The 23790-nt window shown below is 45.8% G+C and overlaps 1 protein-coding gene across 1 annotated transcript; it reads left to right on the plus strand.

Moving 5' to 3' along the window:
• The first annotated feature begins 6681 nt into the window (after positions 1–6681).
• Positions 6682–23157, plus strand: VIM (vimentin). Its single transcript, XM_053264755.1, has 9 exons — positions 6682–7369; positions 8463–8523; positions 17278–17373; positions 17464–17625; positions 19142–19267; positions 20578–20798; positions 20895–20938; positions 21481–21563; positions 22710–23157. The coding sequence occupies exons 1-9, from the start codon at positions 6813–6815 to the stop codon at positions 22746–22748; spliced, it is 1389 nt and encodes a 462-aa protein (XP_053120730.1). The 5' UTR covers positions 6682–6812; the 3' UTR covers positions 22749–23157.
• The last annotated feature ends 633 nt before the right edge of the window (positions 23158–23790 follow it).

The raw sequence follows: 23790 nt of genomic DNA on the forward strand, positions 1-23790 counted from the left end.
ATCTAGAAATCAATGATACTACTTCACGTGGACAAAGCAGTATGTAATAACATTTTCTTCCCCAAGACAGAAGTCACTGGTGGCAATAAGAAGTCAAAATTTGGCAGCTCCTATTAAATTTTGCCCTACTGTTGGCACATCTAAAACTGGGCACAATTTCCTCTGTGCCATAGCTTGAGACAATGCCTTGGACTGTTTACTAAAACAGGAACTCATGGTTCATGCTAGAACATCCTTCATCCTCGGCAGCATGGGGGTGCTCTTGTGTACAACAGGGATGTGAAGCCATAAGGTAAGCTGGCCCCAGCCTGGTCTGCATTTGAATGGGAGACTACATGTGAGTGCTGTAGAATATTCCCCTTCGGGGATGAGACTGCTCTGGGAAGAGCATCTGCGTGCTTGGATGCAGCTACCTACTGCTCCACTCCCTAATCCACATAGGAATCAGGTTAATCTGGTGCTACTGCTGTCTAAGTGACATTACCTACAGACCGGCCTTTCCCATCCAGTTACATCTCATCCGGTTATATCATCTCAGATGGCCTTCTTGTCGGTCCCTAATTTCTGAGAGGTTCAGGGGTCTCGGGCCCGCAAAAGGGCCTTTTCGGTTGCTGCCCCAATTCTTTGGAACTCTCTTCCCCTCCAGATTCATCTAGCCCCTTCCTTACTGATCTTCAGATCTCTATTGAAGACTTTTCTTTTTCACCAGGCTTTTGCCCTGTAGTTTACCTATTTGTTTTTTGTTAGTTACTTTAGTTTTTAAATTTAGAATGTCATTTTTAATGTTGCCTTGTTTGCATGTTTTTGTGCACCGCCCAGAGTCTTCAAAGTGGGCGGTATATTAAATGTTTCTAATAAATAAATAAATAAATAACATTTTAATTTCTCTGCCTTCAGCCTTCAGATGTAAACGAATGGAATTTTCATGAACAGTAATAATTTCAGTTGAAAGAAGCAATGCAACCCTATCCAGTATAAAGAAATATGAGCAAATTGCCATTTTCTGACTAATTTTCCTCTTCCTCTGCCTTCTGGTAGAATAGCTGCAAGGAATCATTTCTTGTGACTAAAATGTTGCATGCATCCCCCCCTTTTTTTACAGTGGTTCCTTTAAGAATGTTTGCTCCACCTTGGAGACAGTCACAAGTTAGATTTGCAGTGACATGACAAATGCTGATCCAGTCTGAATTTGACGTGTGACAGGAAGCAGCATGTACGTAACCATCTCATGCCCTGGATGATGCAGGTTGCTGAAATTTGACTTTGACAGAGATGGTCAACAGTAGTGGAGCCATGTAAAAATTGTGCCTTTCTGGGAGGGGGAACTTGTCCCATATGTTAGATTTCTGAAAGAAATACAATGTTGTGTTTATCGTGTTGCAGGCCAAGCAGGGTCTCCAACAAGGCAGGAATCCAAGAGCAAACCAGACTTTGGACAGCTCTGAGGACCCAAATCAGTACCTGAGCCAGTGCCAAGCAGAGATACCAGAGTTGGTCACTACAATATAGAACAACGTGCTCCAGCAATGTCTTACAGCACCCTCCCAGGTTTTATAGCTGCTACCCAACAAGGTGAATTGGCCGTGCACATGTTCTGTTAATGCATTTGCTTTTTAAGCAGTTATATCACAATGCTGGCTCATGTTCAACTTGGCCACGACAGGCCAGTTCACTCAAACACAGCCCCAACACACAAAGAGGGTGGCGACACTCTGTGGGCATGCCCACCATCATCTGATGGATATCCTGACACACTGTCAGCACTAGGGATGTGCACAAATTAAGGTTCATGCATTTGTTTCACGCTAAATGAGTTCGGACAAGGTCCGAACCATTTTGGCGCCATGTGGGAGTGGGAGTAGCAAGTACAAGTTTTAAATAAAAGAGCAGATCCTCTTATTTAACACTGTGCTGACCATGCAAATGGTGCATGTGCATGTGTTGACACCATGTGTGTGCTGTTGCTGTGTACAGGTATGGGTAAGGACCTGTAAGTGTGCAGGTAAGGACCTGCTCTCCTCTTATTTAAATATACCAGTCGCCGCTTCTCTCCCCGGGGCACGGAACATCCCTAGTTAGCACAGTCTTTAATCGCGTGTGGAGGTTGTTCATCTGAATGGCCCCTAAACTCACAAAGAGGGTGGTAAGTAGGTTTAAACAGGATTTTGGAGTGTGTGTTTAGGGGCTGTTTAGATGGACAGTTCCCACACACATTTAAAGAATGTCCCGACACCAGAGAGGGGGGCACTCATGAAGTATTGCCACTCTCTTTGTGTGTTGGAGCCATGTATAAGTGAAACGGTCCTTAGTGGACAACAACATTAGGCTGCCTTAACAGAATAGGGGAGGACTACAATCTATAGGACTACAATCTATGGGTTGAAATGACAAGGAAGCAGATTGAGGGTAGACATTAGGAAGAATTTCCTAATGGTGGTAGCTGTTTGACAGGGAAACCATCTGCCTTGTGCAGCGGTACAGTCTCCTTTGCTGGAGCTTTTTGAACTGAATTTGGACAACCATCTCTCAGGGATGCTACAGAAGTTTCCTCATTGACCAGGAGGCTGAACAGGAATGCCTCCAAGGTCCCTTCCAACTCTAGCATTCTATGAATGAAAAGCACTGTATGGAAACAGCGAAAGTGCTTTTTCTTCAGGTTATCACAGGGATCCAGCTATTTGGTCAGTGGGGGTGACCACTTCTCTGGGTGTGTGTCCAAGCTTGCTCCCCCTCCCGCAGGCACCACCTTTAGTGGTTGTCAGAACTTATAGAGCTTTGCTTGGGCCAGTCACTGTAGGCTCCTTCAGATGTTATTTTGAAGGCTTACTGTACCCTTGAGTGGTGGAGTGAAGGGTCCTGAGGGGGCTTGTCTGAAGAGGAAAAAGCCCTCTCTGTGATGGCAGGCCCAAGAGGGAAAAGGCTTTTCTCTCTTCAGACAAGCCCTGTTGGAACCATGAGTGATGGGACGCAGGGATGAGTGATGCGGTGGGGGTAGGACTTCCTTCCCCTTCACTCCACCACTCACAGGTATGGCAAATCTTCAGACTAGCATCTGAAGGAGCCCTGTCTCTTAACTGAATATACCTCATGGTGGGTGGCAATAACCATGTATGCCACCTCAAGTTCCTTAGTGGTTACGACTGTATCATCTACTTATGTAATAACTTATTCAGTTTTAGTGTTCTCTCTTTCTTTTAGTTTAAACTTTACTTTGCAAAGAAAGGAAGAACACCTTAATGTTGATGAAGTATAGTGACTGTGCCATGAATCAAGATTTCACTGAGTTGACTCTCACCTCTTGTCATGAACTGCCTTAGGAGGTGGCTCCCTTTGTCTTCAGCTTTTCCCACTGTATTTAAAGATGATACCTTACAGCTAGTTTGGGTCCCCAGATGTGGCTGGATTAAACAAACAAACAAGCAAATATACAATTAAGTAATACATACATAATTTTATTTGTTATCCACCCCATTGTGGCTGGGGATGATAGGAGTTGTAGTCCAACAACATCCTTGGGAACTCCTACCTCCCGGGGAACAAGTCAGAAATGTGGCTGATGCTCAGGGTCTGCACTGCCTTAGCTGCTGAGCCCGTTAATCAGGGTGGAGGGCAGGGCTGAGCTGTGCACCTAGCCAGCCAGTCAGGAGGAGAGTCAGGTCAGCAGTACCAGCACTCCAGAGTGTGGGGGTTGGGGGAGGAAGCCACAGTGTAGTTAGAGGTTTGGTTTCAGGGGCGTAGGAAGGTTGGAGTGGGCCCAGAGACAAGATTTTAAAATGGGCCCCCTCCTCACTGAAGCTCAGCTCATGAAGTAAAGAAATCTTAAATGAGGCTGAATAGTGGTAACAGAAAGGATAGTGTGTGTGTGTGTATACACACACACACACACACACACACACACACCCCTCTATGTGCCACAATAGAACATCATCCTAAATTATTTTTTAAAGGTTTTGTAAATTGTGGGTGATGCAAGTCATTTCATGGTACTAGAGAAAGATGTGCTGTTCTGGTACCTCCAGGTCTTAACGCTCACATCAATTTCGGAGGATGAATACAACTGAAGGAAGCCCGGGCGGGTGCGTGGCTGGGGGAGTCAGTCATGTGACTTGCCTCTGGGGGCCCCCCCAAGGCAGTGGGGGGACAAATGTCTCCCCTTGCCCTATTATATAGTTACACCCATTTGGTTTTTGTGTGTCCCTTTGTCGAATTCCAGGGCAGGACAGATCCACCCACTTGGGAAAGCCTTACTTTTGGGGGTGTCATAATTCCTGGCTGCTTATGTGGGGGTACCTGAGCTGAAGCTTTGAGGCAGAAGGGGTGCACTTGGAATCCTCTCCGTTCAGAGTATTCCCCCGCCCCCTCTAAACCAGACACTGGGCTTTTGTTTCTTTCTACTCGTTAGTTCTGTGGGATTATTGTTGCCCACTCAAGGGCCAAGTCTCTGCCACGGTCCTTCTGCCTGCCAAGGCTCTGGCACTTCAAAGCGCCACTTCTCTGCTTGGCTTGCTGAAATGTGCTGGGCGCAGGCCGTGCAGTCTGGCTGCCATCTCAGCACAAGTGCGAAGGAGGAGGAAGCGCCCTTACTTGGGGAGAAGAAAGTTTCGTTGAGTTCCCTGGGATGTATTTGCGTGGACACGTGGGCATGGGCTTGGGCCGTGGGGCCTGTTTCTGAAAGGCTCGGGTTGTCTCGCTGAGCAGTGCTTTGAGTACAGAGAGGCCCTACAGAAAGGAGGATGCCGACTACTTCTGCCCACGACTACCATTTCCTTCCCTTCTCGTAAGGAAGCAAAAGTTCCGGGGCGTCTCCGTTGAGGCAGCAGCGCCCGGCAGCAGCCAGCCAGCTGACTAACGGACTGGACTCGCCTCTGCACATGACATGATGATCAGCGAAGAGCCGCCATGTGGAAGCCATTGATAAGCTGCCCCTCTCTGGCTGGGCGTCCCGAAAGCACCTTCTCTCGCCTGCAAGAAGCCCGCCTCTCCCGTGGCGGGGCTTCTTGCAGGGCTGTAACTGTCGAGAGCTGCCCCACCAAAAGAGAGGAAATACCGCGGCGATGAGATCCGCTGCCTCCTCTCTCCCGCGCGGTTCCCCTCGCGTCCCCAACTCTGAGCAAAGATAACGGGATGATGGTGGGGCACTCCTCATGGAGTCCGCCTGCCTTTGGGAGCCCTCCGCCGTTCCCTTCCCGTTATGTAGGCAGGGTGTTCCCCGCCGCTGCTGCCTGCAGGCCCCACGGCCTTTGTTTTATTTATTATTTATTTACATTTTATATCCCGCTCTTCTTCCAAGGAGCCCAGAGCTCCTTGGAGTACTACATACTTAAGTTTCTCTTTCACAACAACCCTGTGAAGTAGGTTAGGCCGAGAGAGAAGTGACTGGCCCTGAGTCACCCAGCTAGTCTCATGGCTGAATGGGGATTTGAACGCGGGTCTCCCCGCTCCTAGCCCAGCACTCTAGCCACGACACCACGCTGGCTCCATCCACGCTTTGCATCCCCCTGCTGCGCCCGCAAACTTCTAACTCTCCCCAGCCAGGCCCGCATCTGTTTTTAATCGGGGCTCTTCCAGCCCGCTCCATCTCGGCGCGCTGCCTCCCCCTCCCTCCCTCGGGCTCCACTCGCCTCTCTCCTCCAGCCTGGCCGCAAACCAGGAATTCCTCCCGGCTGGCTGAGTGCGTGGGTGTCGCTCGGTCTTTCCCGCTCCTCAGCTACAGCCCTCCTCATCCTGCAGGGCCGGGATTGGCACCCAGGGTAGCTGATGAGGCGGCCCAAAAGTCTCTCTCGCAGGAGGTCCCGCTGCCGTGTTGCAGGCTGTGAACGACCAGCCCCGGCTGCTGCTGCTGCATCACCCCGTCCTCCACAGCAACACCTCCGCCAGGCTTAAGCTCAGAGGGCCGTCGCTGCGTGCATGCCCCCCACCCCCCAATTGAGCGGGGAGGATTGGGCCCCAGTGGCACTTCTCCGTGCGCCGTCGTCCCCTCTGCCTTCCCTTAGTGCCAGCCAGTCCACCTCGCCACCGCGGAGCCCGGGAGGAGGGGAGAGAGGGGTGCAAGCGGGCACACAGGCGGCTGCTTGCTTGCTCACTCACACGTGCGCTCTCCCTCTTTGCGGCTGGCGCAACTATACGGATTGGGTCGTGTGAAGGAGGGGGAGGGCAAGAAAGTAGCCACGTCTTCCTCCTCTTGCTCACTGAGCAGCCGCAGCAGGTACAGGTGGGGCTGCCAAGTGATTTGGGAGGGCGGCCCCACCTGATCGCCTGCGCTGCCTCTCGGGCTGGTCCAGAAGGCAGGAGTGGGCTCAATGGCCCCGATCCCCGCTGTGTCGCGCAGAGGCAGAATGCGGGGGAGCAAAACAGAGGATGTGGCAGCAGCTGTTCTACTGCCCCTCCCGACTCGCCTCTCGGGCCCGGGTGGGGGCTGACAGGGTTGCGATGGGAAAGAGGGCTGGGCTGGGCGTTCACCAAAAACGCCTGTGGCGATGCCCTGTTGGATGAAACACTTGTGTGGTCACGCTGGGCGGGCAGGGATGGGAACCCCGCCCCGCCCCCTCTTCGCTGGTCACCGTTTCGCTCCTTTGCCTCTCCCGCCCCGGGACCCTCAGAATAGAGGAGCCGCTGGTCCTCCGGCTGGTTGGCTGCTGCAGTTTGATTGACGGACCAAAGTCTCGGCGAGGGCGTGGCTGGGGCATAAAACCGCGCTGGGCGCGCACAGAACTTCTCCTGCGCCTCTTGCTCCTGCAGCGCACGCCGGCTGAAGTCTTCTAATTCGCCGCTGCCAGCCCGGGACCGTCCGTCCCTCCCTTCGGATTACAAAGATGACTTCCACCACCACGAAACGGAGCTCTTCTTACCGCCGCATGTTCGGGGGCGGCAGCCGGCCCAGCACGGGGAGCACCCGTTATGTCACCTCTTCGAGCCGCTACTCCTTGGGGAGCGCCATCCGGCCCAGCAGCGTGCGCCTGGTCTCCTCCTCGCCCGGAGGCATCTACGCCACCCGGTCTTCGTCCACGCGTTTGCGCAGCAGCCTCCCGGCCATGCGCCTGATAGGCGAAGGCGGCGTGGACTTCTCCCTGGCCGACGCCATCAACACGGAGTTCAAGGCCAACCGCACCAACGAGAAGGCCGAGCTGCAGGAGCTCAATGACCGCTTCGCCAACTACATCGACAAGGTGCGCTTCCTGGAGCAGCAGAACAAGATCCTGCTGGCCGAGCTCGAGGCGCTCAAGGGCAAAGGCACCTCTCGCCTGGGCGACCTCTACGAGGAGGAGATGCGGGAGCTCCGCCGGCAGGTGGACCAGCTCACCAATGACAAGGCCCGCGTGGAGGTGGAGAGGGACAACTTGGCCGACGACATCTTGCGCCTCCGAGAGAAGTAAGGCGCGGGGGGCGGGCCCTGGGCTGGGGCTGCGCAGCTCTCGGAAGGGGGGTCTTGTGCTTCTGAGCCACTTGGGAGTTAGGCGCATATATGGGGGGGGGGCGGGGGGGGTAGAGGGACTTTCTCCCAAGTGTGGAGAGTGCGAGCCCACAAGTCCCATTACAGTTGAGGGTGGTTTGCAACACTGCAAAAAATTATCTATCTATTTCTCCTCCTCCCGGCCCTTGGACAATGGAATCAATGCTCTAGTCCTGGACAAAAATTCCGGGGTCTCATTCCTTTAATGCAAGCCCGTGAGAGTTTTTGTCACATCGGCGGACTCGGAATTATCATTCCATGCTTGTACTGTGGCTCTAGAAAGTCATCTCATGGGCGTACGCACCATGTGGAAAAGTTTCATAAAACTTTTCCCCCAGGGATGAGCCTGTGAAAAAAACAAATCTGCATTCTTGCTGGAGGCACCAGTGCGGGTAGCCTAGCAAATGCCTCCGTCGAAAAGAATCTCTGTGCAGTCTTCTGTAACTTTTCCCACATTCTGCAGCACAAGAGATACAGTAACAGCTGTGTCTTGTTACTTGTCTTGATACCTCATTCTGTCCCCTGATGCACCAATTTATTCCCATTTTTTGGGGGGGGGAGGTCCTTCTGGAGAGCTTATGGTGGTTGTAAGTAAGCTCCTTGTAACTTGCCACGCCGATACTAGAATTACCAAGTTTGCAGCACAGCTAACACTGAATTACTGCCTTTGTGGGCTGAGGCAGCTTTTTGAAAACCTTTGTCTTAGCAGAATGTGAACCTGTAGAATTAGACCAACTACCCACAATGTAGGTTGGCTTCTTGTTGGTTGTGGATAAAATTTGTTGTAGGGCTGGGGTTTGGGTGGACTTAATGCTGCTACTACAACAGACCTCCTCCACGCCTGCTCTGCAGTCTTGAAAATGGAGGAATGAGGATGCTTTTGTCTAGAAGCATTCTCCTTCTCCCCCTCCCCTTCCTTTGTGGTTTTCATGGGTGTGGCTCCTAGTCTATTGAATCAAGCTAAGTGTTGCTGTGAGTTGTCTCCGTTTCTGAACGTCCTTTATTTTTCTAGACTCCAGGATGAGATGATTCTGAGAGAAGAGGCTGACAGCACTCTGCAGTCTTTCAGACAGGTCTGTAAAAGTTTTCTATTAAACTTTGAGAAGCGCATGCTAAATCTAGAATATAGTGCGAAGACTTTATTGGATGTAAAACTTAAAGCCCCCTAGTGGCTGAAAAGGGATACAAAAGTGTTGGTCCTGTAATACCGAATTATTTTCTCAGAGCCATGAGATTTCTTTGATTAGACTTCAGCTTTGTTTAGAAACTCATTAGGTTTCTTACAAAGCAGCTTATAATGCTGAACATATCTTGTATTTGTAAAAGCAATATAATACATAAATAGAAACTTAACTACTATCTTGCCAAGGCAGTGCTTATTAATTCTGAGCATTCACATAGTACCTGATTAACTTACTTTCTCAGTAATAGCAATAGGTCAGTATTGCTGTGTTGTAGACTTCTTGGCCAAAGAGTTTTGGGCTGAAGACTTGCAGTTCATACCTCCAGGCTTTGGAGTACTCCATGTTCTCAGCTGCACCTAGGTTAGCAGCTGCACTTGAAAGCATAGAGGAATACTTAAATCTGCCTGTCCTTGGACCTGCTAGGAGCCAGCTATTGTTCCTGCTTTATCAGAGTCTAGCCTGTTGCACAGAGCAGCTCTGTGGAATTGGTTTTTCTGATTGGTAAGGGTGAAAGGGAGCCATCTGTTCACTTGGCTGGAAGGTATTAATGGTTTCTATGGGATTCACTATGGAATGCAGATGCAGGCATTATGGCAAGTGTGGTGGCAGCAGATTGAAATAATAGAAGCCTTTGTATTCTGGGGTGCTTATAACAGGCTGCATTCTTACTGAATGTGTAATGATGCAAGAGTATTTTAGAAACCCACAAATTAAAGCACTGGTCACTTCGGCAGGCCCAGTCTGCCTAAAGTGGACATTGAACCAGATGTTAGCTGATCATTCCTCTGGTACAGAAACTAACAAAGTTCTTGAGAGAGAAAGTTAATTCAGGGCTGAATTCTTGAGTAGCTCCCCTCCTCTTTCCACTCTACTTGGGATAGAAGCAAGTACTACCAGGAGTTGCTATTCATCACCTTCAAATGACTATTTCCTTTTGTTAGGAAAGTAGCGGAAACAAATATAGTGAATCTACCTTTCAATGTGTATCTAAGCCATTAGGATAACATCTTTGTTCTAGAAATGACTTGGCTTTTCCTGGGCTAAGTTTCTGAATTGATTGTAGAAAATTTCAACTCTTGGCTTCAGTTGTGTTGGGCAATTTTAACTTTTGATGACAAACTTTTAAAACTTCTGACTTCCAAGGAGAAAGTAAGAGAGAAGCAAATCCCCTGGAAGCAAAATGTTCTTGGCTGCAGCTTCGTGTTTCCTCAGCCCAACATCATCTTGGTGGGGACCCGATGGGAGAAGAGCTGGTCTTGTGATGGCAAACCTGAATTGTCCCTTTTGCTAAGTGGGGTCTACCCTGGTTTGCATTTGAATGGGAGATGACGACATGTGTGAGCACTGTCAGATACTCTCCTTAGGGGATGGGGCTGCTCTGGGAAGAGCATCTGCATTATGCTTGCATGCAGAAGGTTCCAAGCTCCCTCCCTGGTAGCTCCAGATAGGGCTGGGAGAGACTCCTGCCTGAAACCTCGGAGAAGCTGCTGCCAGTCTGGGTAGACAGTACTGAGCTAGATGGACCAATGGTCCACTTCCTGTATTCTGAACCCCTGAAATATGGAAGTGGCCTGTGGGGAGAGAGGCCTGATTTTACTCAGTGTGTGCTGGGTGATTTTTTGTTACCCCATAACTGCCACATGGGCATTACCTAAGTCATCTGCTGTATGTATAAGCAACAGTACACTGGCCCACAGCTGTATCAAAGCCTCTCACCTACTTGGGGCCAAACAAGAAATGTGGAGCAACTGCATGTATGTATACATATTTGCCCCCTTCAACCATAAGGAGAGGGTGGAGGGGTCTACTTGCACCAAAAGGACTGTTTAGGGGAGAGAACTTTAAACCCACTGCTTCCCTGCTTAAGCATTATTTCCCCTGGTGAGCTCTGATACTAGAAGCAAGCCAGGCTGGGGGATAATGGGATTAAAACTACATCCAGTAAGGCAGGGTTTCACATGCTCCTTTGGGTAAAAATTAGATTCCCCACCCCAGACCTCCCTCTCACATGTGGACCGGACAAATGTGTCTAGCATACATGTACAATTGTCCTGTGTCTCCTCGAGGCCATCTAACGATTTAATTGTTGATTAGGATCAACAGAAATGATGTGGAATCAACTTGTAGGGATATATTGTCTTTAGTGACCCCTACGATACAATCAACTAAAGTTCACTGCCAGTGTTTGCTTGAGCACATGGGCTGTATGCACAACTGATCTGATGGTCGTGCACAGAAGCAACTATACAATTGGCTTTTAGTATAGCTTCTGGTAAAGTTAAACATTATGTAGGAAACTGAAATAATATAGTGTAGGTTTTGCCAGTGAAACATTAAATTTGCCAACAACAAAAAAATATTTATATACTGCTTTTCAACAACAGTTTCCAAAGCGGTTTTACAGAGATAAATAATAAATAAGATGGATCCCTGTCCCCAAAGGATTCACAATCTAGAAAGAAACATAAGATAGACAGCAGCAACAGTCACTGAAAGTATTATGCTGGGGGTGGATAGGGCCAGTTACTCTCCCCCTGCTCAGTAAAGAGAATCACCACGTTAAAAAGGTGCCTCTCTGCCCAGTTAGCAGGGGTAACAGTATTACTGGTGCATTATAGTAATGGAGTAAATCAACATGTGGGAGAAAAGCAGGATTGTGTAACATAACTACTTGTGCAGCCATCTTAATGTGAAGTCTGAACTGCTTTTGTGTGTTTTGTGGTAAAGGCCAATAGAAATACATTAAACTAAGTACTGGTAACTTAGGCCTTCGAACTGAATCTGTAGTCCCTTTATTAGCTCTCAAATGCCTTCTCCCTTCTGCATGTTTAGGGCATCTTGCAGGAAGGGAGAGAGGAACCAAAGTTGTAGGGAAAGGTAGAATGGAAATTATTTTACTTCAGAGGGGGGATCCATGTGGTTTAGGTGTTCTTAGAGTCATACTCTAATAGTAAAGCACTAGGCCTGTAAAAATTTGGATTTGGAAAATCAGATTTTTTCCAACATTGGTAAAATCCATTAAAAAAAAATAAAGTCAGATTGGTAAAGTTGGAGTTTTGAAATATCAAAATTAATTTGGAAATATGTCCATTTTGGAATTGGCAAAATGGAATAGGATTTCCCTTAATGGCCAATGGGGAAATGGGGGGGGGGTTCCCACCAAAAACCACCGGTTGGTCCTAGAGCCTTGAAACCTGCCACACACACACGAGGAACAGGGTTGGGGTTCCCCTGTAGTAAACTTGAAGAGTTCAGTGGTCAATCCCACCAACATGTGGAGGAATTTGCCCTTTGCCTTCATGAAATGTGGTAACATGTCCCTTTAGCACCCCTTTTATATTTCTGGAATGGATGGACATATAGTTATGAAATCTGGCACACATGAAGGCCACATTGGCAGGACTGTGTGTATTATTTTCCCCAATGGTCAGTCACCTGATTTTGGGTGATCTTTTTCTTAAATGGCTGAAAATGATGACATCTGGCTTGAAAAAGGCCAGAACTTTACAGAATAATTCTGGATCTGGAGCCCCTTCTTGAACAAACATTCCACCCACATGTGGAGGAACAAGGACATTCCTTTGATCTTATATTTTTGTCTTCCCCATTGCAGAAGCACACAGTGAAAGTACTTTGGATGTTTCTGTATTTGTGGTTAGAATTTCTCAGGTTCCCTTTTAACTATTAAGGGATAAAAAGGTGTGAAGTCCTCTTAAAAACCTTTAAAAGCTCTGCCTATTCCTGCAATGGGGAAGACAGTTAATATACAATCAAAGGAATGTCCTTTTTCCTCTACATGGGGCTGGAATGATGGTCCAAGGAGGGCTTCAGATTCAAAACTTAAAAATTTCTGGCTTGAAACAAGCCAGGTTTGACAATTTTTTAGCCATTTTAAAAGAGAATTTTCAAAAATTCACCCAAAATCAGGGGATTGACCCGGAGCTCTGAAAAAAGAGTCCTGCCAATGTGGACTTTGTGTGTCCCAGATTTCATAACTATATGCCCATCTGTTCAGGAGATATGAAAGGGGAATGTTACTCCTTTTATGAAGGCAAAGGGCAGATTCTTCCCATGCTAGTGGAATAATGGTCCAAGGAGGTGATAATGGTGGTCCAAGTGAAATAATGGTCCAAGGAGAGTTTCATAGGTTTTTGTAATATTCTGGCTTGAAACAAGCCAGATCTCACCATTATAACAATAAATAAAATCACCAAAACCAAGGGGATTTATCGACCTTCAAACTCACTACAGGGGTCCTGACCCCCTTCCCCACATGTGGCAAGTTTCAAGGCCCTATGGCCAATGAGTGATTCTCCCCCCGCCATTGACAACTTTGGGGGGGAAATCCAAATTTAAGTTGGGATTTTGATCTGATCCAATATTGTCAGAGCTCATAGAATCCGATATTGTCAAATTTGGAGTGGGTCGAATCAGAATTGGAATTTTCTGAACATGCACAGGCCTATAGAGCATGTGTGTTGCATTTAGGTAGTTCAGGTTCCCAGGTGGTTCCCAGGAATCTCCAGTTGACAAGACCTCTCTGTTTAAGAGCTGTCATAGAAACATAGGAAGTTGCCATATACTGAGTCAGACCATGGGTCCATCTAGCTCAGTATTGTCTTCACAGACTGGTAGCGACTTCGCCAAGGTTGCAGGCAGGAATCTCTCTCAGACCTATCTTGGAGAAGCCAGGGAGGGAACTTGGACCTTCTGCTCTTCCCAGAGCAGCTCCATCCCTGAGGGGAATATTTTACAGTGCTCATACATCAAGTCTCCCATTCATATGCAACCAGGGTGGACTCTGCTTAGCTAAGGGGACAAGTCACTGCATACTTTGTTCAAGTGGCTTATATGATGACATGACTTACAACCCTCCTGGAGGAGGTTGATAACATGGTTACTCAGAAGTTGAGAGCCAGCTTTGAGATCAACATAATGCGTATCTCTAGCAGAACCACATGTGCTAATCTTTAAACAGCTGCAGCAAAATACTCTTCCTTGATACTATGGCCATGTGACAAATAAGGGCATAGGGAAATCAATGCATATGTCTAATTAACCTAATTGCTGCTACTTCATGCAGCAGTAAAGGTGCCAGTGCCTCTGCAGGCGGTCACTTTAATATAGGCCTACAAGTTGACATTGGCCTTCAGACAGGTTATTAGGGTGGTAATTAACAGAGCTATCTGCTGTGGTTGTGTGAAGCCTTTCCTGTGATCTAATATCTCAAACTGAAATGGCTGAAAACACCCATTGTGAATTGCAGGATGTCTTTGAAGTCTGTGGATGATGCTTGAATGGGATGTGAATTGGGTCCTGCTGTAAAGGACTTATGAGGATAAACTTTGTCCCATCTAGATAATTGCAGCTGAAACACTAGTAACAGTTAGCCATTGTGTTTTAGTAAGAGGTGTCTTAACCTCTACAAGTGGGAGAGCAGGCTTAAATGTTCTCTGGTGGCCTGTATTTAACTTCTGTCCTGTTGCTTTACTTAAAATTTGTGGCATATACTCACAAATATTGAGAGCAACCATAACTATTAAACACAACCAGAAAACAGCAGCAATAAAACTAGAACAAAGGATTACACATCAAATGCTTGTCTTAGTAAAAGGTTTTATACCGTATCTAAAAGCAGGAAGAAAAGGAGCCTGTTGGAGCTTGCCAGTGGATGTTGCAAAGCTGTCAAGCCACCACCAAAAAGGCCCAGTCCCTACTGCCTGCCGACTCTGTTTCCAGTGGGGATGGACCAGAGTAGGGTCTCTTAAGCTTAACTGAAGGCCTGGTGGGTTTGTATGGATAAGAGTCTCTCTACCACAAATGTCTTGAAATGCTCGTCTAAAACAATTTCATAGTGTTAGGCAACTCTTGCCTAGCTTTTGGTTGCTCAGTAACCTTTTATTCCTGACCGCACACAGTGTGTCTTGCATTCTGTTGTGATCTTCTGTTCCATTGACTCTCCCTGCCTTAAGTTTGTTGCTTCCCACCTGAACCTTTAACGCTATAGTAGCATCAGCAGTTGTTATGCCGTTTGAGATGGCACTCTATATCTGTTACCAGATGTAAGGCAGGGTGATGTTTCACAGATGCAACTTCTTATCAAAATGTTGCATGGATGAGGAAAACTAGCACCTACTGTATGTTGCCCTGCCTTAGAACAGGAAAGAACTTCTGACTGGATGCTCCATATGCGTAGCTGCAAGAGTGCCCCCTGGTGACTAGCTACTGCAGTTGCATTTGAAAATGACTGCTTGGGGCACAGTTATAACTACCCAGATTTTGACAACTTCTACTTTTTGACAAGATTTGCCAGAAGCACTAGCTAGATAAATGCTTCACAGCTTTTGAATACTGTATCTTGTGTTACCAAATGTTCAAAGCAGCTCAATCCAAATGCAAACTTAGATTTTTATCCTAATGATGCTGCTTTTTAAAAACCACTAAAATCTTACCAACATTTATTAACATTTCATTTGTGTGCAACATCTAGAAAATAGATCAGTATTTTGATCTGGGCACCTGGTGGATAAGCCACATAGCCCAAAGTTTAAAGAGATATATGTATGGAACTTGAAGCTATGAGTGAAGAAAACTAGACTGTAACTACCCACAGGGAAAATCCTGTGTCTTATAAAGAGCTACTAGACACAGAATATTTTCTGTTTGAGTGCACTGTGCCTTGAAGGGGGAAATGGCTTTTTCCTCCATTCCTCAAATGGCTTTGTGGATATGAACTTTCAGTATTCTTTTGCTAGCTGAATCTAGAACAAATCAGATGTTTAAATGTAGTCAACATCTGGAGTTTGAGCTAGATTGCAGTAGGTGGCTTTTGAGGATATTAATTCTTACTAAATGTCTAGTATAAGCTGTGAATTTTAGGCATGAAATTGGGGGTCTCAAATGACACAATGCTATTTCTAAGTGAAATGACTAGCACTACTACTAAAAATACTTACTATATATATATATATACTGCTTTTCAAAAAACTGCTCAAAGCACTTGACCTAGAAAAATAATAAACAAGATGTCTCAAAAGAACTTGCAGTCTAAAAAGAAATAAGGCAGATGCCAGCAACAGCCCTTGGAGAAATACTGGAGTTGGATGGGGCTTGTTGCATGCGCACACACCCCTGCTAAATACAGCCCAGCTGGATCAGGCCCAAGTTCTTAGTCCAACATCCTATTTCACACAGTGGCCCAACAAATGCCTCTGGGAAGCCCACAGGCAAGAGGTGAGGACAGAACATACCTTCTTTCCTGCTGTTGCTCCCCTGCAACTAAATATTAGAGGTATTTTGCCTCTGAGGCTGGAGGTGCTTATAGCCGTGAGACTGGTAGCCGTTGATAGACTTGCCACCCATGAATTTATCTAAGCCCTTCTTAAAGCCATCCAGGCTGGTGGCTGTCACCACATCTTGTGGCAAAGAATTCCGTAGGTTAATTAAGTGTTGTGTGAAAAAGTACTTCCTTAGTTGGTCCTAAATTTCTTTGCAATCAGTTTCATGAGATGACCTTGGTTCTAGAGTTAATGTGAGGGGAAGAGAAATTTCTTTCTCTACACCATGCATAATTCTATAGACCTCTATCATGTCTCCCCTTAGTCTTTTTTTTCTAAACTAAAAATCCCCAGGTGTTGTAGCCTTGCCTCCAAAAGGAATTGTTAGGCCCCTGATCATCTTGGTTGCCCTCTTCTGCACCTTGTCCAGTTCTATAATGTCCTTTCTGAGGTATGGTGACCAGAACTGTGAACAGGACTCTAAATGTGGCCACACCATAGATTTGTAGAAGGACATTATTATATTAGCAGTTTTATTTTCATTCCTGATGATTCCAGGCATGGAATTGGCCTCTTTCACAGCTGCTGCACATTAAGCTGATACTTTCAATGAGCTGTCCACCATGACATCCTTCTCCTGATCAATCACTCACAGCTCAGATCCCATCAGAATATATGTGAAGTTGGAGTTCACTATTTTAAAAGGTGTCTCTTCACTCAGTTCGCAGGGGTACCTGCTAGCACAGTGCATAGAAAACAAAAGTAGCAACTGATATGGGCTCTGATCTCTTCAGGTTAATAAGCCTATATACCCAGCACAAATATTCTGTGTTGGTTGTGGCTGTACCTGTTGTACTTGAAATCTTCCAATTTGGCTGATAGGTCCTTGCCTAGAGCCTTACATTCTACAAAGTTTTCTCTTCATGAGCAACCTGTCCTCTGCCCTAAACAGAATGTAGTGATAAAATGCATGCCCACTAATTTGTAGCTTGCTTTAGCTGCATCAAGACATTGCTTATCTGGCACCAGTGATATATTTGAATAACTTAAAACTCTTGGTGCATAGATTCTCTAGTAATGAAAATGTATGTTAGTCAGTGGCTTTAAAAGACACCCAAACATGCCACAACATCCCTTCCATCTAAAACATCATGCAGTCTACCAACTAGAATAAAGCACACACTAAAACCTCTTTCTAATCAGACATGTTTAGTCCAAGTTTACATCTCTTAAAACTCTGTACTGGGAGAAAAGGGTCTCTGATCACTGCTGATTTAGACAGTAATTGCTATAAAGAACAAGCTTAAAGATACTAACTGTATTTGGTATGTGGACGTTACTGAGCTGTGTGTGTGTCTTTCTGCAGGATGTTGACAATGCCTCTCTGGCCCGTCTGGATCTTGAGCGCAAGGTTGAGTCCTTGCAAGAAGAAATTGTTTTCCTGAAGAAGCTTCATGATGAGGTAGGTGGAACTTGGTTGGCTTTGGGGTGTTGATATTTAGCAAACGAGTTGTATTAAGCCTTGATTAAACATCTGGACTTTTTCTTGAAGGAAATCCGTGAGTTGCAGGCCCAGATCCAGGAGCAGCATGTCCAGATCGACATGGATGTTGCTAAGCCCGATCTCACTGCTGCCTTGCGTGATGTGCGTCAGCAGTATGAAAGTGTGGCTGCTAAGAACCTTCAGGAAGCTGAAGAGTGGTACAAATCAAAAGTAAGTGACTTACCAAAGCCCCTGTGCTGTCTTAAAATACTTGACTTCGTGATGCATTTTAATGGAAGAGACTAATCTGGAGTTCAACCATTCATGGTTGGTTTCATCACTCAGATGCAATGTTTTAATGCTGGCTAAGTATTAAGGGGAATTGTATGGGCTTACAATAGGACCAGGTTCCACAATAATTCTATTTTAAAACAATATATCCTTAACTTGCAGCTCAGAATTGCATATCCTACTACTATTATTTTGGTGATCTTGACTGTTTTTTTCAAGCGGGGGCAAAAAACCTTTAATGTGAGAGGCATTTCTCACTGCACCTCACTGTGCTTTTCTCAGACTCGGCACTCTGTGCACACCTTCGAAGATGGTGCTGGGGCTCTAGGGCTCTGTTTCCCCTAAAGGAGCCCCCTGGCACTGGGCAAAGCACAACATTGCATGCTGGGAACAGTTATTTCCGCAGAGTACCAGGGGAACTCTGCAGAGTATTCCCAGTTGGCTAACGTTTTGCACAGAGCCAATAAACCATTAAAGAGTCACACTTGGTGTTGATGGAGGCTGCCACTGGCCCCCAGGCCTTACAATGAAGAACACAGACTTTTCAATGAGAAATCTTAAAACACTAAAAAATAAGATGTCTCCCAAGGGCTCCATCTAAAAATAGACTAAAATTTGAGGTGGTGAATACTTCACTCGAGTTCTCCTCATGTTGTGGAAGAAATTTTATCAAACTACAAAACCTTATTGAAAAAGGTGTTTCTGCAACATGATAAATGGTCACACCTTGCCACTGGAGGCTTAACGAAACAAATATCCACCACAGATGTGAGTGAACTTCACAGTGACTTTCCTATATCAAAATAACTTGAGGTGGACGGGACCCAAGTTCCTTGAGAAATGGGGCTATTTGCCTGTGAAGTGGTAGGGAATGTTGGGAAATGAAAGCACAGCATCACACATTCCAATCTCCTAAGAATAGATTTCTCCACAAAATGCATGCACAACTCTTATTTGCTTTGTTGCGGCTTGATCCAAACAGCAGCTTCTTTGTATTTCCCCCTATCCTGATGGAAAAACAACAGAGTCGCAACACATTTTAAAAAGGTCTTGTATGTTGTTGCAAAGGAGCATCTGGTGTGCTGCAGATGGGTCTGGTAAAAAGCAATTGGAAGTCTGTGGGGAGATCTTTGCTTTGTAAACAAATACTCTTCAGGACAAATAGACCAGGAAGACGGCTTGCAATCTGTTCATGAAATGAGCTCGTTAAAATGTGGAAAGTTTTTTAATGTGCAGAATTTGATCACATTAAGTGCTGCACAGATTAGTTGGTCTTGTAAAAGTGGTTTGTGCTGTGGGGTTACCCTTTCCCTTTTTGCTCTGCTAACTCCAAGTCAAGAATCCTTGTAAAGGTATTTAATCTCCTCCCTCACTATCACATCTTGGGCAAAGATGCTGTGACAAAGCATTTTACTCCTCCAAAGTTGGTATGACTGTGACTCTACTGTGTTAATAGTTTGCAGATCTCTCTGAAGCAGCCAGCAGAAACAATGATGCCCTGCGCCAGGCCAAACAAGAAGCTAATGACTACCGCAGGCAAATTCAGTCTCTCACCTGTGAAGTGGATTCACTTAAAGGAACTGTAAGTGAAAGTGTCACTCAGAGGAGGCGGCTTTGGCTGATCCCCCTCCAATAATTGCAGTTCGGCTGTATTGTACTGTGTGTGTGCAGCAAATGAATGGACCAATTCCTGCCAAAACAAAATGTTAAATACTGTGAAGTTCAGGTAAAATACAACTTCCAAGATTCTTTTGAAAGACTAATTTGTGCGGTGTGAAAGTTGCCTTATAGTCTTCATTCAGCTATCCCAGTACTTGATTTTGACTAGCAGAGGTTTCCCCCAGTTCTGCTCTTCAAAACAGAACCTTTAACTGGAGATATTGGGGACTGAACTTGGAATCTTACTACATATACAGAGCATGAGCTCTTTCACTAACCGATGCTCCCTATAGTGTGGCTGTGAACATAAAATTGAATCTGGAGACTTGGGGCTTTCTTTGCACTAGAGTGTAAGCATCATACACTTCTGCAACATGTAAAGCAATCCTCAATCTTCCATATGACAATTGAAATAGAATTGGAAGCACTGTAACCTCAACTGAAATATTCTTGTAAAGAGTGCTTTGAGATCAATGACTTAATCTTGCAATACCTTGTTCAGATATTGAGTTGTACCTATACAGGAGAATCCTTTTATCCAGGGGGGGTTGGATATGGGGTGAATGGGGGCAAATAATGGGGCATTTGGGCAATGGGAATTGGGGGGTTAGGTTCCTGAGGCAGTGGGGCAAAGCAGGACAAAAGGATAAAAACGGGATGAGAAAACAGACTGAAATGGGGTGAGGAGAGTGCCCTATCATGCTCTGTGACCCCAGCTGCCCAGCAATGCCTCAAAAGTTATTGTCTCTCCCCCTCCCCGAGAAAACTTTTGTCGTTCCCCACCCCACAAATTGGCTCCTGTCTTCTAAATGGCAGGTGGAAATGACCTCAGAGGTCACTTCCACCCATCTCTGACTCATGGACACATGAGTCTTAACCCTTTAATTGCATAATTTTATCACTTAAGCTGAGGTCGGGTGGCAATTACCTGACCACGGATATGTGAAACTGTGGATGCTGGGTCCATGATTAATGAATTTCTCCTGTATTCAGATGTCTGCACACAACTACTGATTTTTGTGTTAATGGCTGTACCTGTGTTCATTTTGAAAGTGAACCTGAGTACAGGCCCCCTGAAATGCAGGATGCAGAGAGGAAGCATACTGCTGAGTCTGTAAGACAGTACAAGGGAACCCAATGTGTGAATATTGCTTTGGGCTGCATGTGGGATTAACTGAGCATGGCACAACAGGTGTACACCACCTCAGTATGTGATTTTGTAAATCTCTGCAGAATGAATCTATGGAGCGCCAGATGCGTGAGATGGAGGAGAACTTTGCTCTTGAAGCTTCTAACTACCAAGACACTATTGCCCGCCTCCAAGAAGAAATCCAAAACATGAAGGAGGAAATGGCTCACCATCTTCGCGAGTACCAAGACTTGCTGAATATAAAGATGGCTCTTGATATGGAGATTACCACCTACAGGAAACTGCTGGAGGGAGAGGAGAGCAGGTACTTAAATGCATCTAGTAGGCTTGCAGCAAAAAAGATACCCAAGACTGCTGCTATCTAACTCTGGATTTTGCCTCTTTTCCCCCTCTCCCACAGAATTACTATGCCTGTTCAAACTTTTGCTTCCCTGAACCTGAGAGGTAAGTAGCAGCAGCTAGCTTGTCAGCAATGCCTAGAAATTCTGTATTTTTCATCTAAAACTATTTTGGGGGTTTCAACTTGGCAATGGATGACCTCGATATTGGCATCTGCATCAAAATGGTTTGGACTTCTAAACTGTGGCCATTCTTGTCTTGTTTCAAATGTGTAATCGGTAACTACAGTTTTGGAAGAAACGTCATTGCAGTATACCTGTTGCGGCACTTGTTGGTTTGTTTTATTTTTACATTTATATTCTGCTCTTCCTCCAAAGAGCCCAGAGCAGTGTACATAGTTAAGTTTCTTCTCACAACAATCCTGTGAGGTTGGTTAGGCTGAGAGGGAAGTGACTGGCCCAGAGTCACCCAGCTTCTTTGTGGCTGGTAGAGGGTTCACTTGCCTCTGGCTTCATCTAGCTTTATTTTATTGGTGCATAATTAGAGATGCTTTGGTGGGTTGCATGGTACAAATGTCACCTGTGATAGTATCTTACATGAGTGAGCATACCATACAGTGGTCTAACTGCATGGCCTTCCATCTGCAGAAACTAACCTTGAGTCAATTCCAATCGACACCCACTCAAAGAGAACACTCCTAATCAAGACTGTTGAAACTAGAGATGGACAGGTGAGTGCAAGTAACATTTCTTGTGGATGGTGAGGGGGGTGGGCAAGCTTTACCTTCTGCACTCTGGCTCTTGGCAGAACCTTAGGGACTCTGTCCCCACAGCTTGAGGAAGGATCAAATTCTTTTCTTAAGCATGCTGACCTCTTCTGGTTGCCTACATCCTGAACAAGAGCCTCTGCTAGTCTCCCTGTCTTTCTGCACTGATAACTGGAGGGCCAGTGTTGGTAGATGCTAGCTAGCCAAGATGGGAACTCTTCCTAGCCACCACCCAATTGGGTAGGAACATGATGGAGTTCAGTCCATTGTAAAACTTCATGGGCACACACAGTTTTTCTGGAAGAGGACAAGTTATACTCTCCTGCTGCTGCTCATTCTGTTGGCAAAAAGCCACTACATCTCATCAACCTATTATCCTGTGCCCAGAATAAATAACATCAGGTTAAGGGCCTTTCAGAATGGAGGCTTACTAAGAATCTAGTGTTGCAGTGTTTGGGTGATGAAGGGAGTGTGTAGAATTGGTAGGATTGTACCAGGCAGGAAATAACTATAGAAAGAAGAGAATACAGGGCTGTGAAAGACTTGGAATCTCACATGCTATTTATTGCAAGGTCTGTCCAGCTCTGGTTACATTGTCCAACAGAAGGAAAAGGTTTTCTCCCCATTGTGAACAAATTCCACACAGGATGCTATTCCTGTTTGCTACAGCAGCTTCATGACCTGCTCTGATGGAGCATCTGTTGAAGAGCCTGGGCAGGCTGAAGTGAGTGACCAGGGTGGAGCAACTATTTCTGAACTAGAGTTGGCTTACCCTATACCCTCTCCTCAGCCTCATTTTTCTTGGAGCAGACAGCCTAGGGCAGAGGGTGGGAGGCTAGGGAAGGCTTTGTTCTTGCTTGGTATAATTTGGGACCAGTACAGGTTAAGCTAGTTGAGAGGGCATGGTGGAATTGAATGGAGTTGCCCCTCCCCTCTGCTGCCAGTGCAACATGTAGACGATGATGCCAAATAGCATTCATATAAGTTTACCCATAAGCAATTAGCTTTTTCCACTCATTTCTTTCATTGGTGAAATGTTTAGGTCTACAAGTTGAAAATGGGTTGGCTTTCCCCCCCATTCTAATGTGTTATGCCAATTTGTCTTCATAGGTGATCAATGAAACTTCCCATCATGATGATCTGGAGTGAAGAGAGAATGGCACATCTTTCCTGTGCAGAAATGAATCCTTACCAGCAAGATTTAAAAGAGAAACAGCTTTCAAGTGCCTTTCTGCAGTTTTTTTCCAGAGCGCAAGGTGGTTATGCTAGAAGAGATAGGTCTTAGATCTTGCAGACTGACTCTTGATGGATTAGGAAAGCTTTAAAAAAGGAGTCTAGTTAAGATAGCAATATCTTGTGCTGCAATACTGTTGAGTTTCTGAATTGAATAAAATGGCTTTTTTCAGCACAGTATGAGCAACCTCTTACTGCTTCAATAAACATTTGGGAAATGGCTTTGTAATGTGTTCTAATTTGTGGCAGGATAATGAATGAATCTACTTCCATTGTGGCATGACAAATGTCTTGATGGCAAAATTAAACACTCTTTCTTTCTAAATGTGGTGCCTGGTTAAATGAGTTCTTACCCAATAAGTTCCACAGCTGGGACATCTTCTTTTCCCAATACTCAAAACAGCAATTCTGAGGCAATGGCTTCCTCTTCTTGACCAACTGGGACACCAAGTAGTCATTAGTGACAGGCAAACTCTAACTCAAATTGGGATGGGCCTGGCAAGGTATATGTTCCAGAAATTGGAAAACAGCTCATTCTTTTCTAAGTGGCTTCTGAAACGTGACGCTATTGCACTCCCCATGCAGTGTTTGTGGCGGGGGGAGGGTGGGAGAGGAAGAGACAGGAACTGAACATTCTCCCTTGTTCCAAGTCCAGATTACTGAGTCCAACCCAGGTCATTCTCATCTTGTCCAAATGTAGCGGGTGGCCTGGATTGCATCATGCCAGTAATCTATATTGGCTCAGTGCATGGAGGTGGGCTTACTTTGAGTAAAAATCCAACTTCTAGGAAAAAATAAAAATTCTGCAGGACTGATGTGAAGAAAACGTATTTATAGGTCTTGCCTTACTATATACCAGGAATGGTATATTTATCGGGGGGGAACTGCACCCTGTGTGTGGTGATTTAATTCCTAGTAATGCACCAGCAGGAGGATGGATGATGTCGTGATGTTGCGT

The sequence above is a fragment of the Hemicordylus capensis genome, chromosome 6 (genome assembly GCF_027244095.1).
Source record: "Hemicordylus capensis ecotype Gifberg chromosome 6, rHemCap1.1.pri, whole genome shotgun sequence".
NCBI classification, from domain to species: Eukaryota; Metazoa; Chordata; class Lepidosauria; order Squamata; family Cordylidae; genus Hemicordylus; species Hemicordylus capensis.